At 37.4% G+C, this 15,713-nt stretch overlaps 1 protein-coding gene and 1 long non-coding RNA gene across 2 annotated transcripts in view; one reads left to right on the plus strand and one right to left on the minus strand.

The window, feature by feature from the left end:
- The window catches only part of LOC145277867 (uncharacterized), a 428,683-nt gene that overhangs the window by 345,102 nt on the left and 67,868 nt on the right, over positions 1–15,713 (plus strand). The gene's annotated exons all lie outside the window — the stretch shown is intronic.
- The window catches only part of LOC145277864 (uncharacterized), an 87,246-nt gene continuing 75,939 nt past the window's right edge, over positions 4,407–15,713 (minus strand). Inside the window, exon 2 of the mRNA XM_080129820.1 lies at positions 4,407–8,144. Coding sequence (XP_079985946.1) covers positions 6,217–7,143 — 927 coding nt within the window. The 5' untranslated portion in view covers positions 7,144–8,144 and the 3' untranslated portion in view covers positions 4,407–6,216. The remainder of the gene's footprint in view (positions 8,145–15,713) is intronic.

The following is a 15,713-nucleotide window of genomic DNA, read 5'->3' on the forward strand; positions in this document are numbered from 1 at the left end:
GACCTTAGGAAAGCTTATTTACCACTTAAATTCAAATGAAGACCAATATTCACCGCCAGCAAAAATCAATGATAAGCAGCTGTTGCGACAACACAAATTCTTTTGCAAATGTTATCAAAAGAAGTGGAGAGTACTGAAAATCTGGGGAGACTTGTTGTCACTCAGACTCCAAGAAACACCACGTTGTTCTCAAAGAGCAATCTTTGATGATGGTTTGTGTGATTACTCCTAGTGAGTAAATAAATAAATAAATAAATAATAAAAGAAGAAATTAAAAACAGAAACAGAGAAGGTTAACAAGCTCCTCCCACACATCACAACAGCAAAATCACAGACTTAAACAATCTAATTTACGCAGGCGCTAAGATGGCAAGTATAAAGTTCAAAACAGAAAAACATCCAGGGAAAGATGGACCGACAAAACCTGGATGGGAAATGAGACTAGAAATCCAAATCAACAAACATAGAAAATAAGCCAAAATGATAAACAGAAAGAAAGCGACGTGGAGAAGATGGAAAATTGGAAATCAGGGAGAGGCTAAACAAAAAACGTGAAGATCTGAACCAAAAAATAATAGCAAAAGAAGGGAGGCCGAGACGATATAGATACAAATCTGAACAGGATATTTGAAATCGATAAAAGCCAATTCTACCAAAATATGAACGGAGGAAAAACAAAAATAGAACGATTAAACCCGACAGAAACAAAACTTTATTGGAGTAAGATATGGGAAGAACGACGGGAATACAATAGAAATACCGAATGGCTGAAAGACATAAAAACAAAGAATGAACAGCAAGGAAACCGTAAAGAAAAACACAGAAAAATGGCAAACCGGAAAAGGCCATGGAACGATGGGATAGATGCATACTGGTTCAAAAACTTCACAACATTACACGAAAGACTAGCTGAAAACCTGAGAAAATGTATACAGAAAACAAACGTGCCAGAGTGGATGACAAAAGGCAGAACTACACTGATACAGATGGCCATAGAGAAAGGAACCGTCCCCAGCAACTATAGGCTTATAACGTGCTTACCCACTATGTGGAAAATATTAACAGCACAACTGAGGGAAGAAATCTACCATTCCCTTAATAATCGTGGGCTTCTCGAAGAACAGAAAGGATGCCGGAAAGGAAAAAGATGAACACATGGTCTGCTATACATAGATCAAAAGATCCTAAAGGAGTTTAAAAGAAGGAGAAAGAATTTAGCCATGGCATGGATCAACTACAATAAAGCACATAACAGGATCCCCGAAGCATGGATAATAGAATGTTTAAAGATGTATAAAATACCAAGTAGGATCGTCAATGTGACTGAAAATACGATGAGAACATGGAGATTGGAATTGACAGCTGATGGAAAACTCATAACAGAAATTAAAATACAAAGAGGCATCTTCCAAGGAGATTCACTATCACCATTACTGTTCATCATTGCCATGATGCCCCTGAACAATATACTGAGAAAGTGCCAAGCTGGATACAAGTTCTCTAATACGGAGGAAAAATTAAATCACCTGATGTACATGGATGATGTGAAACTTTGTGCAAGGGCCGAAAAAGAACTAGGGACACTAATAAACATTACCAGGATCTTCAGCCAGGATATCCAATTGAAAAAAGAATAGGAGAAATTGGAATCCGGGGAATAACTGGAAGGATATAACGAATAACAACAATGAAAACAGCTGAAATATTAAGGAAAATACTTGAATATGGAGATTAATACACATGAGCCACATGCACGGGCCAGACGAACTGCTGCAGAGGCAAAACATGAAGAAGCATTACATGGAACCAAGAACATTGAAGCTGCATATTTATAAGTTCTTTATTCCGTCATTCCATCCCCTCCCATTATCTCATCACCGCCCCCCAAAGAGTGATGCCAAATAGCTGAGTAGGGACTAGGAGGATGGAAAGACCGAGAAGAGAGCACTGACCAGACCTCGACTGGACAAGTGCAAAAAGAACTGGGACCTTGGAGAGGGAGGGGGTCCCACTCAAATTACAGTGGAGACTAATGGCCGCTGCTAGCGAGAAATCAATGGTAAGCGGCTGTTGCGATAACGTCAATTCCTTTGCAAAGGTTATCAAAAGATGTGGAGAGTACTGGAAATCTGGGGAGACTTGTTGTCGGCCAGCTTCCAGAGAATACCACAAGTTGTTTTCGAGGAGAGATCTTTTATGACCTGTGAAAGCTCCTTGTGAGCCAACAATAATAATAATACTGCTACAGAAGGAACCGGAGAAAGGAACCGTCCCCAGCAATTATAGGCCAATCACGTGCCTATCCACCATGTGGAAGATACTGACAGCACAATTGAGGGGACAAATCTACCACTCACTGAATAACCGTGGACTCATCCCCGAGGAACAGAAAGGATGCCAAAAAGGGAAAAGAGGAACACATGATCTGCTATATGTTGATCAAAAGATTCTAAAGGAGGTAAAAAGGAGGAGGAAAAATTTAGCCATGGCATGGATTGACTACAAAAAAGCGTACAACAGGATCCCCCAAGCATGGATAATAGAATGCCTAAAAATGTATAAAATACCAAGCAGGATCACCAATGTAATAGAAAATGCAATGAAAACATGGAAATTGGAACTGAAAGTTGATGGACAACACATAACAGAAATTAACATATAAAGAGGCATCTTCCAAGGAGACTCATTATCACCATTACTGTTCATCATAGCCATGATGCCCTTGAATAGTATTCTGAGAAAGTGCTAAGCTGGATACAAATTCCCCAATACAGAGGAAAAAATGAACCACCTGATGTACATGGACGATCTGAAACTTTTTTGCAAGGACCGAAAAGGAGCTAGAGCTATTAACACTACCAGGATCTTCAGCCAAGATATCCAAATGGAATTTGGAATGGAAAAGTGTGCACTACTAGTTATAAAATGGGAAAACTGGAAACGACAGAAGGCATGGAACTACCCAACCAAACAGAAATGAGGGCACTAGGAGAACAAGACGACTATAAATACTTGGGAATTCTGGAAGCGGGCACCATCAGAGCAAAAGAAATGAAAAAGAAAATTGGAAAGGAATACCTCAGGAGAACAAGAAAACTCCTGGAAACTAAATTATATAGTAGAAACCTAATAAAAGGGCAGTGTCACTAGTAAGATGCTCTGGACCGTTTATAGGGTGGACAAAAGAAGAACTGGGACAACTCGACCAGAAAACCAGGAACCTCATGACCATGCATAATGCACTACACCCAAAGGACGATATTGACAGACTTTACGTGAAAAGGAAAGACGGCGGGAGAGGACTGATCTCTATAGAAGACTGTGTGAAGGACACAAAAAGAACTAGAAAAATACATAATGAAAAGCATTGAAAGGATAATTATAGCAACAAGAGACACGGAGAAAACCAACAAAACAGAAAACAGAGATACAAAAGACAAAACGAGAAAAGAGAAATGGGAAGAGAAACAGCTCCATGGAAGATTCATAAGAATGACAAAAGATGAGAATAACGAAAACACCTGGACATGGATGCGAAAAGGACATATAAACCGAGAAACTGAATCTCTAATAACTGCAGCACAAGATAACTTGATAAGAACCAACCATATCAAAGCAAGGATCGATAAAACACAAGAAAACAGCAAATGCAGACTCTGTGGACAAAGAGACGAAATGATAAACCATATAGTAAGTGAATGCAGCAAACTGGTCCAAAAGGAATACAAAAACAGGCATGACCAAGTGGGGAGGCCGATGCACCGGGAATTGTGCAAACAACTGCATTTTGAGCGTACAGATAAATGGTGCAAGTATAAACCCGCAACAGCACTCGAAAACGAGAACTACAAAATCCTATGGGACATGGACATACAAACGGACAAACCCATCCAAGCAAGAAGATCAGATATCATAATAATTAACAAGAGAAATCCTGTCAAATCATAGACTTTGCTGTCCCAGCTGACCACAGGGTGAGTATGAAAGAAAAGGAGAAACGAAGCAAATACACAGAACTAGCCAGAGAGTTAAAAGGGATTTGAATGATGAAGAAAATCAAAATAGTACTGATAATAGTAGGAGCACTAGGAACAATTCCGAAAAATCTGGAAAAAAGAATGGCAGAAATTGGAATCAGAGGAATAGCTGCAAAAATACAATGCCTAATGATAATGAAAACGGCTGAAATAATAAGGAAAACCCTTGAATGCGGAGAATAACACAAGACAATATAACGAAGAAGCGTTACAGGGAATGAAGAATACGGAAGCTGTAGAACTACATGTTCTACACCCCCATCATGCATCCCCTCCATTGTTTCACCACCGTTCCCCCAATAGAAAAGTGATACCAAAGAGCCGAGAAGGGTCAAGGAGGATGGAAAGACCGAGGAGGGAGCACTGAAGCAAATTTACAACCTGGCAAGGAAGAAGAAAAGGAAAAAAAAAAAAAAAACAACACACTGAAGATGAAGTATATCTCTGAAATAGGTTTGTGATAAATTTGAAACAAGTAAAATATTTATTTTCCTAATATTACGTTGTGATTTGGCTTTCAAGCGCACTTGATGCGTATTTTATTTTATTCAAATTAAAACAACGTTTCTATATGAACTCTCATCCTTGAAATAATAAAATAATAATAAAACAAATAACTATTGTTAAAAATGCTCCTAGAATTTAAACTAATACCAAGTTAAATATGAATCTTTTGAGATAAAAAATGAAATCTTAATTGTATATAATGAAAATGAAAAAAAATCTAAAAAATAAGCACTTCCTTTTTAATACGAATGAATTAACTTTTTTGTAATCTTCAAAACACAAAAATTAAGGTATAATGATGTCTCAATTTCTGTACAAATCTGAACATAAAATTGACTCGTTGTTTATTCTATGCCGGCACTCCAAATTTAGATAATACACACATATTAGATACTTTCTATTGAGTATTGCCTTCCTAGATCTTAGATCTATCAAGTAACACCCCTTCATATATATGTTGATGTATTGATTAAATTCAAGTATATTGATAACACAGACTAAAAAACAATATTTTCTTAGAAGTACTCATTACATGTGTAGAGCTTTTTTTAATAAAATAATATTTGTAAAAACGAATCTCGCAGCCAGAAAATAAGTTTAAAATAAAATCTTTCCAGAATACCGTCGAAAGGAAATAGGTTAATTTCATTTTCACACAACTAAGGCTAAAGTTGAATGCGGATATATTTTTTTAAATTTGTGTATACGTAGGTGTAACTAAATTGTTTATAGCCTGTTGAATTGTTATGTCAAATTTATTTATCGCCGATAATGAGCGCAGACTCGTGGTGTATGTGGGAGTACCAGAGGAATGAGTTAACCTTAAATATACATGTATCTATTTTCGGTGATTCTGTTGATGCTGTCAAAAATTGGATAACAAATTACATGACTTCCTCTGTTTTCTTTCCTTTTTCCTTTTCGGGAGGGTTTTTTTTTTTGCGGAGGGTGGTATTTTTAACATATTTTCTGACTGCTAGCTTAATTTAGAAGTCGCGATAATGACATGGAAATGTTGAAACGTTAATTCATTCGTGTACACTCCTTAAAATGTTTATATATATATATGTAAGAGGAGGGTGGGAAAGTTTGCCAAAAAATCTACATTTTTTTATATTCCTTTCACTAATGATTGGTTGTATGAAACTGAAAATTTTCACATATAAACAACATACATTTTTTTCATGATATGGAATAAGTTTTGTATAAGTATGTAAAAAATTGACGCCACATATGGAGAGAGTTGGCCAGGGTGTTGGGTGACTTGGCCACTTTGGTGGGGAGACTTTGCCACAAATGGAGAGAGTTAGTCACATTAATAGAAGTTAGCCTTTTCTAGCTTTCATTAACAAAATACAACAAATGACCATAATTACTGATGTTTACATACACCATTTCTGCATCATAATAACATCTGATAATATTCTGAAATATACACTGAGCTCAGCGATATAGTGATCTTCACATGATTAATATTACACATGAATAATGAAATATAGACAGACGCACACACACACACACACACACACACACACACACACACACACACACACACACACACACACACTAGTTAGAAATCTGTGCTCCAGATGCGTTTTAATTAGCAAATGTTCAAATTTTCCAACAAGAAGAAAGTGTTCTTGGTGCGTTCTGTTGTTCCAGAAAGTTTGGTTCAAGTCAGCTTGGCTTTGATGATGCTAAGTGGCACTCTATCAATGTCTTCAACCTGAGGCTTGATGAACTTTCTCCGGAATTTTCCAATCCTTCTTAGAAAATCAATCTCTATGTCCATGTCTTTGTCCATGTCTTTAATGACTTCACCAACATACAAAGCTGCTGATTTTTTGCCTTCGTACTGACACAGCACAAAATCTTCAGATCTTACGTTTATGCTGCTCAAAATCAGTTCTTGATCTTCATCTTTGTTAATTTCACTTTCGTAGTCATTGGATTTGTCATCAACCAAAGTTTCAATATTCATATCATCGTTGTCATCCTTCTTGACGGGGACACTTTGGCTAGCTGGCTTGGTTGTCACTTTCTTTTTTTTTTTTTTTTTGTTTTGGCTTTTCGTCACTTTTGACCAAAACTTTTCAGCCATTTTCTCAAGGTATTCTGGCAAAGTGGCATTCACACACTTGCCTCTCTTCCGACCTCTCCTGCTGTTTGTCCGTGCTGGAGCTTTGGGAAATCCTCTGAACTGAACTGTGAAAACAAAATAGGGTAGCGTTGCTTCTTTGCCAGGGTCACAGATTTTTCCAGTTGGTGTAGTTCGAATAGATGTTAGTGCTGCTCCTAACAAAGTGGTGCTTACTTCAGATGCGAAAGGTTGTAGAGAATGAGGTGCTTGAACTGTTGTGGGCGGGGGATGGTTGAATGCAGTTGAGACAGATTGTTGGGAGAAGAAAAGACGGGTTTCTGCGGGGGCAGAACGATTGGTGACATCAGATAGGACAGAGATGTGCCTGTCCAGGGGCCAGATACCAGATGCTTTGAAGCCGGCGGTGATGTTTGCAGGGGTTGCTCCTAGGGTCCAAGCATAGTTGATCAACTCAGCCATGTTGTAGATGTTAATGGTCTTTCCAGGGTTGCTTACCATCTATGAAGCAGCCCTGTAATTGAAGAAAGATTTCACTGGCCCATCCATATCCAGAGGTTGGTATAAGGGACAAGATAGATGATGAGCACATGATTTTCTTTTGCATGTTTCAATGCTTGCAATGACTTTCATGATTATCCAGCACCAAGACGACAGGGTTTTTCTCAGAAGGCTGCACATTTTTTACAAAATGCTCAATTACCGACAAAAACTTCTTTGATGTCATCCACCCATTGTCTGTTACAAAGCCTAAGCTTTCCTTGGGAGCATTGTTCATCATATGCTGCTGAAACTTCTTTCTGGAGAATATGAATGTGAGCGGCAAGGCAGCACCTGTTGCTGACACTATCCCACAGACACTAACAGTCTCTCCCCTTTCTTTACTGGTCATTTGACCAACCTACTTTACTCCTTTGGCAGCAATAACTTTGGGCAACTTCTTCACAATCATGAATCCCGTCTCATCCAGATTGAAAATTTGTTGTCCTTCGACATTCAGACTCTTGTATTTCTTCTCTAATAAGTCAAAAAATTGATTGATGTTGTGTTTGTTTAAGACTGTCACACGGGCAAGAGAATTGCAAGTTAAATGGGTCATCTAAGAAATTCAATAAGTCATTCTTTTCCAGCCTGTTTGCATGCCTCCTATGAAGCAGGAACGTTTTTACCATTAACCACGGCCATTTCATATGACAGTTCTTTTACTGCGCTGGTTGTCAGTCCGTAGAACATTGTGGAATATTTTTGTAGATAGTTTGCTAATTCTTTCTCGTCTGCATTGGAAAAGATCTGTGCTGTTGAATAAATTGCTGCGATATTGGCATCGTTGTTTTCTCTCATGTGGACAGTCTTTCTACGGAGAATTGTTCTGGGAACTTCTGTGTATTAGATTCTCCATTCAGAACTCTGGTCACTGCTGCCCGTAAGACATCCTCTGGAATGAACTCATCGTCTGTTTTCCAATGGTATTGACGAAGCATTGTGGATTCTCCAAAGATGATCTGAAAACAGAAAAAAGAAAGTTTAATCATTTTCTTCTTTCCCGTCATTTATGCATGTTGTATTCTTTGGAAAGAAAGATTTTATTATTAAAGAACTAGCCTGATGCATTTTGAACAGCCTCTACAGTAAAATGTGCAGAAAGCTTTAAGAAATTTAAGCATTAATGAAATTTATATTAAGAGATGCTTAAGCTAAGAGGTGTTTGAGTTAATAATTCCTCATCCAATTCAAAATGTAAAGAATAAGGGATTTAAAAAAACGAAATAAGTCCAGACATAAAATAAGTCTAGATAATTGATCTGAAAGTATCCACGTATACATATATATGCATATGTATACATATGCATATATATATGTATATACATACATATATATGTATATACATGCATACATATACATATATATATATACATGCATATACATGTATATATACACATGCATATACATGTATATATACACATGCATATACATATATATACATACATATATACATATACATATATATACATACATATACATATATATACATATATATACATATACATATATATACATATATATAAATATATATATACATACGTATATACATATATATATATACATCATCATCATCATCGGCGGTCACTCGTGTCCGAGTAAGACTGTCCTCCGTTGTGGCTTCTGTGGGTCCTCAGGTGAGCATAGAGCCCAATCCTAGACCCAATTTGTCTTGTGCAATTTGGGCAGATAAAGGTAGTTGTGGTGGGGTGGGGTTGGGTGTGTCTGGTTGATAATCTGTCCTTTCTCTGCTTGCGTTTATCCTCAGCAGCTTGATTTAGGTCACTACTATAAAGCGCAGCACCTTCGTGGACAGCGCTCCTCCATGCCAACCTGCTCCCAGCCACGTCCTCCCATGTCTCAAGGTCCATGTGAAACCGCTTTAGATTTGCTTCATCTTTTGGCCACCCTGGGCACGCTTTCCCTCAACAAGCTGAGAGTAGAAAATCTGTTTTGGGAGGCGGAGATCCGGCATTCGGACAACATGACCAGTCCATCTGAGCTGGCATTGAGCAACAGTAGCGGTGATAGTGGGAATGTCAGCCTCACTCAGGACGCTGGTGTTGGTGCGTCAGTCCTGCCAACTAATTCTGAGGATTTTTCAGAGGCATCTTTGGTGGTACGTCTCCAGGGTTTTTACATGCCTCCTGTATGTGGTCCAGGTCTCCGATCCATAGAGAAGAGTGGGCAGCAAGACAGCTTTATATACCATGATTTTGGTCTTTGCCAGAAGGTCACGGTTCTCAAATACTCTCTTCCTTAGCCTTGAGAAAGCCCCACTGGCACAGCTGAGACGGTGTTGTATTTCATCATCTATGTTGGCTTTTGATGATAGGATGCTGCCTAGGTATGGGAAGTGGTCCACATTTTCCAGTCTAGCGTTGTCGATGGAGATGTTTAGGGGTGAGACTGGAGTACTGTTTGGTGGTGATTGATGGAGGATTTGGGTTTTTTTTATATTAATTGTTAGTCCTAGCTGTTTGTACGCCCTCGTGAAGGCAACCAGTGTACACCGTAGGTCCTCTTCTGAGAGGGCTACAAGGGCGTTATCGTCTGCATACTGTAGCTCCATAATGGATATGGTGTTCGTTCGACCTTTAGCCCTAAATCTGTTGATGTTAAAAAGTCGCCCGTCAGTTCTGTACAGGCTTACACCCCTTGCAGAAACTATCCTTCCCGAGTCCCAAAGTGGCTTTCGACCAAATAGAGGCACGATGGACATGATCTTCACTGCTCGTCAACTCCAAGAAAAGTGCAGGGAGCAAAATTTACCATTATACATGGCTTTTATAGACCTTACTAAAGCCTTTGACTCTGTGAACCGTCAAGCCCTTTGGCTGGTTCTTGCAAGGTTTGGATGCCCAGAGAGGTACATTCGCGTACTGAGACTGCTACATGACAATATGTCAGCTACAGTCCTCAGTAGTAGTGGAGATGAAACAGAGCCCTTCAGGGTTGACATGGGAGTGAAACAGGGATGTGTCATTGCCCCAACCCTGTTCTCCATCTTCATTACTGCTATCCTCCATCTCACGGACAAACATCTTCCCCATGGAGTTCGGATATATACATATACATGTATATATATATATATATATATATATATATATATACATCATATATATATATATATATATATATATATATATATATATATATATATGTATACATATATACATCATATATATATATATATATATATATATACATATATACATCATATATATATATATATATATATATACATATATACATCATATATATATATATATATATATATATACACATCATATATATATATATATATATATATACATATATACATCATATATATATATATATATATATACACATCATATATATATATATATATATATATATACATATATACATCATATATATATATATATATATATATATATATATATATATATACATCATATATATATATATATATATATATATACATCATATATATATATATATATATACATCATATATATATATATATATATACATATATATATATGATGATGATTGCAACGTCTTGTCATACGAGTGCCATTCCCTCAGACACTGAAAGTTCATGAGCCACAAAATTAACTTTTTTAGTCCTGCCGGCGAATTCACATGCTCAAGCATATATGAACAAATGATTAATAAAACATGTTAAAAGACATCTTGAAAAAGAGTTAAAAACATATTTAATTTTAAAAAGGAAGCACAAGACAAGTGGAGAGTCCTTAATCCGCGGAGTTTCGAAGAAATACTCTCCTTTTCATCAGAGGACAGGAATTAGCAAAATGCGGGATCGGATTTTGCATGTAGAAGTATTTAATGAAACTACAAGTAAGTCACAGATCTTACTTGGTTAAAAAAAAGGGTGAGGTAAGGGGAATAGGAGGTAAAAGAAAAATGATAAAAAGATTTCACATGAATGGATAGTCCGGTGAAGGGTAAAAAAATCCAAGAATGGTAAAATCCAAAACGGTCGAATTAAAAATTTCCAATCCAACAGGTAAGTTCCAAATGGTCCAAAATGATCCAAAAGGCAGAATTCCTTGGAAAAAATCACAAATGGAATGAGTTCCAAATCATTAAAAGAATATATATATATATATATATATATATATATATATATATATATATGGTGATTGTCACTTCTTGACAGAAGAAGACCATCTTTCTTTTGCTTTATTGTTGATTACTCATTCATTTTCATGTATTTTTGAATTTTTTTAATTATATACACATATATAACTTATACAAACATACATATATACATGTGGAGATGTGATCAAGATGCATCAATTCCTATTTTCTGTGGGAACGAAGTTGGCTCTTCAGACCAGCCCTGCTCTTACACAGTCTGTTGCAAAGGTCACACTTAAGCAGAAATTGAGGGATGCCAACTGGTGCTGCTCTACTATGGACGCTCATATGACGCTTCAGGCCTCCACTCGATTTACAGACCACAGAGCAAACAGAACATCTGTGCCCTGCAATGTTTTCCCCATCAAAGAAAGATTGATCTCCATGTGAACGCTTGTGGCTAGCTAGGCCAGCTCCGGATAAAGTCATTTTACAGCATAAATCACAGGTGTGGTTCTGCATTAAATCCTCTGACAGACCTGATATATCTGACAGATTTTTCTTCCGGATATCACGCTTCATTTTTGCATGCTCATATTTTTTCTTCTCAAAACTATCACAGCCATGACAGACCAAGGAGCGCCACTTTTTATGATCATTGGAAGCACTTTCCCAACTGAACACGTCAATACCAAGAGCTTAAGGATTATCTTTGATGCTATCCTTAAAGTGTTTCCTCGGTTTATGTTGTGGACGCTTTCCTTGTGTAATTTCACCATAGAACAGGCGCTTTGGCAATCTATCATCGTCCATCCTTGTAAGATGTCCAGCCCACCCCATCTGGTTGTGTATAATCAACTTCTCGATACAAGGTACGTCAGCCCGCATGAGAAGATAAAAAAAAAAAAAAAAAGTGCTCCACCTGATGCCCAGGATGTGTCTCAGGAATTTCTGGTGCACTCTGTCCGTGACTTTTATGTGTCTACCATAAGTTGTCCAGGCCTCAGAAGCGTAAAGCAGGGATGGTAAAATACAAGATTGATAGACACTGATCTTTGTATGAATAGTTATACCCCTGTCAGACCATACTCGCTTCTCTAAGCCACCAAAAGCCTTAGTGGCACGCTGTATCCTATAGTTGACCTCAGCATCCAGGGTTCCATCTCTGGCGAGAGTACTACCCAAATACACAAATGTGTCAACCACGGCAAGTCTCTGGTTGTTGACAAAAATATGTGGTTCCACATACAAACTACAGGGTGGAGGTATGAATATGACCTTAGTCTTCTTAAGACTAATAGTAAGCCCAAAAGACGCACAGGCCCCTGAAAACAGATCCATGATACCCTGCATATCCCTCTCACCATGGGCCACGAGATTGGCGTCATCCGCATAAAGCAATTCACAAACCAGGTGCTGAAATGTCCTTGTAGAAGCATGAAAACGACGAAGATCAAAGCCCCTACTTGTGGTTCTGAAACGCAAATAAACACCTAGAGAACATTCCCTAAAGGCATACGATAACATACTTGCAAAATAAATTGAAAAAAGTGTAGGTGCTAGGATATCACCCTGCTTCACATCATTGTCAACCGAGATGGGTTCCGATAGGCATCCGTTGAAGTTCAGGTGAGCCTTCATATTAGTGTGGAGCTCCCTGAGTAATCGTAGAAATTGAGGTGAGCATCCCAACTTCCCCAGAATTATCCATAAGGCACTTCTGTTCACCGTATCAAAAGCCTTAGTCAAATCAACAAAAACTTGATAAAGTGGAACACGGTATTCAGTACATTCTCCTGCAACTGCCGAGCAGAGAAGATCATGTCCGTGGTTCCTCTGCCCGGACGAAAGCCACTTTGACTTTCTGGAATGAAGAATGGACAAATATACTTTAACAATCTATTAAGTAGAACTCTGGAAAATACTTTGCCAACTGCTTCCAACAAACTTATCCCACAATAACTTTCATAGTCGGTCCTGGGCCCCTTTCCCTTGTACAGTGATATAAGAATTGCATCAACCCAATCCTGATGGACGGGAACACCGTTCCAGACATCAGTGATAAGATGAAGAATTTCATGAACAAGTCTATCACCCCCATGTAAGAGGACTTCCACAGGAATACCATCAAGCCCTGGAGCCCTCCCAACGTTTACTTCCTTGATTGCATCTCTAATTTCATTCTCAGATGGGAACACAGACATTTGATGGATAAGCTTCTGTTGTGATAAAAATTCATTGATGACGTCCTCATCAACATTAGAGGGGGTGTCAAAGAGATCAGAATAATGCTCGGTCCAACGAAGGAGAATCTTGTTAGGATCCTTTATAAGGGCAATTCCATCACTTGAGAGTAGGGGAGATGTAGATAGTGTTTGAGGACCAAAAGCTTTTTTAAGCAAATGGTACATGCGTTTGAGGTCTTTACAATCAAAAGCCATCTGGATTTGGTTGGCGGTTTAGCCCACCACTGATTCTTCATTTGACGGAGTCGCTTTTGGAGAAGACCCTTGTTTGCTTTAAGTGACTGTTGGAGGGACTCTCGACCTCCATGAGAGGCAGACAACATCTTATGGTGCAACTCATTTTTAGCACTTAAGAGTTGAGTAATTTCAGAATCATTATCATCAAACCAATCCTGATGTTTAGATTTGTGGAAGCCAAGAACATCTACACTTATTTCATAGATTGTATTTTTAAAATGCGCCCATGACCAATCAAAATCAGCAGAATTAACTATGGATCAAAGCCTTTCACGGACACTTGGGTCATCCAGCCTGGACACATCAACCCGCCTGGGAATCCCAACACCACCCAACCTACACTTCCTCCTTATACAGATTTTCAACTTCCTGCATACCAAAAAGTGATCTGTGCCGCATTCAGCTCCACGCATAACACGCACACTACAGACGTCCTGCAAATCTGCCTTCCTGGAAATAATGTAATGAATCAAGTGACCTTGTTTTGAACGAGGATGTTTTTTTCGTCTGATTTCTACGTCTATTCATTTGTAAAGCTGCACAAACACTTCAACGAGTGACTGTCTCTACTACAACTTGTTTGTATTGGATTGTTTTTCTTTTCATACATAAATATATATACATACATATATATATAGAGATATACATACATTTGTATACATACATATATATACATACACATACATATATATACATATACATACATTTGTATACATACATATATATATAAATATATATATACATACATATATACATGCATATATATACACATACAGACATATATATCACATGCATATATATATGCATATATATATACATACATATATATATGTATACACACACATATATATACATACATATATATACACATGCATATATATACATACATATATATACATATATATACATACATATATATATATATATATACATATATATGTGTGTGTGTGTGTGTGTGTGTAATTGTTTGCTGTCATATAAGCTGTATCTCCTGAAAAGGCCTCCTGTTACTAAAAAGTATCTCGCTGAAACATACTCAATACTGTGTAGCAACACATTACTGCTTATGTAAAAACAAATAAAAAGTATATATATATATATATATATACACTTTTATTTGTTTTTACATATACATTTATATATAGGATCTGTAAACCAGCGTTGACCGGTGAAAGCCCGTCCCACCCCCTAGCAAAAAAGTAAACTACGATTGTTGCTAGTGACTACTGCCGTCCCTGAACAATTGCGGACATTGGCAGCCGTGGCTGAAATGAAATAATCTGCGTTTCACTGGCGATTACTGATAGTTTGGGGCGACAACATGCAGGTACTGTTTGAATTTTTTAAAAAATGCAATTAAGGGAATGCGTAAATCAGTATGAATTAAATTAAATTCCAGTTTTATGTCCTCTTTTTTAACGTATAAAACAAAAAATATGACTTTTTTCACTTCAGTTCTTTGAGTATTGTCATGTTAAGAACGGTGTTTGGAATGGACATCCCAAATTCTCCATGTTAATAACGACTTTCAGAACAGACACCCGCAACATCCCCATGTAAATAATTCCCCCAAATTTAACTGTGATAATTGTAGTCAACATACCCACCCGCAAATGCTAAGAAAATAAAAACATAATGGGGGGGTAGTGTTCATAGGAGAGAATTAGATTTGTTTATCGCGCGTGCATATAAACCTGACAGCCAGTTAATTATAGTGCATAGTACAGGTGTTTATATCTCTATAAGTACTTTTCTCCGCAACCAAAAAAAAAAAAAACAATAACGTGTGCGCAGTCTCGAGAATTAGTCTGGAATCTATTACGATCTAAAAAAAAAATAAGTTTCGGCAATATCATCTACCAGATTCGTATTGATTATGTTGTTTGAATATAATGTTATTTTAACATATGTGAAATATTCACAATTTAAAACTGTTAAACTATTTTCTGTTGCACA

This window comes from Euprymna scolopes, chromosome 6, assembly GCF_053919585.1.
Source record: "Euprymna scolopes isolate OS-2025 chromosome 6, ASM5391958v1, whole genome shotgun sequence".
Lineage (NCBI taxonomy): Eukaryota > Metazoa > Mollusca > Cephalopoda > Sepiida > Sepiolidae > Euprymna > Euprymna scolopes.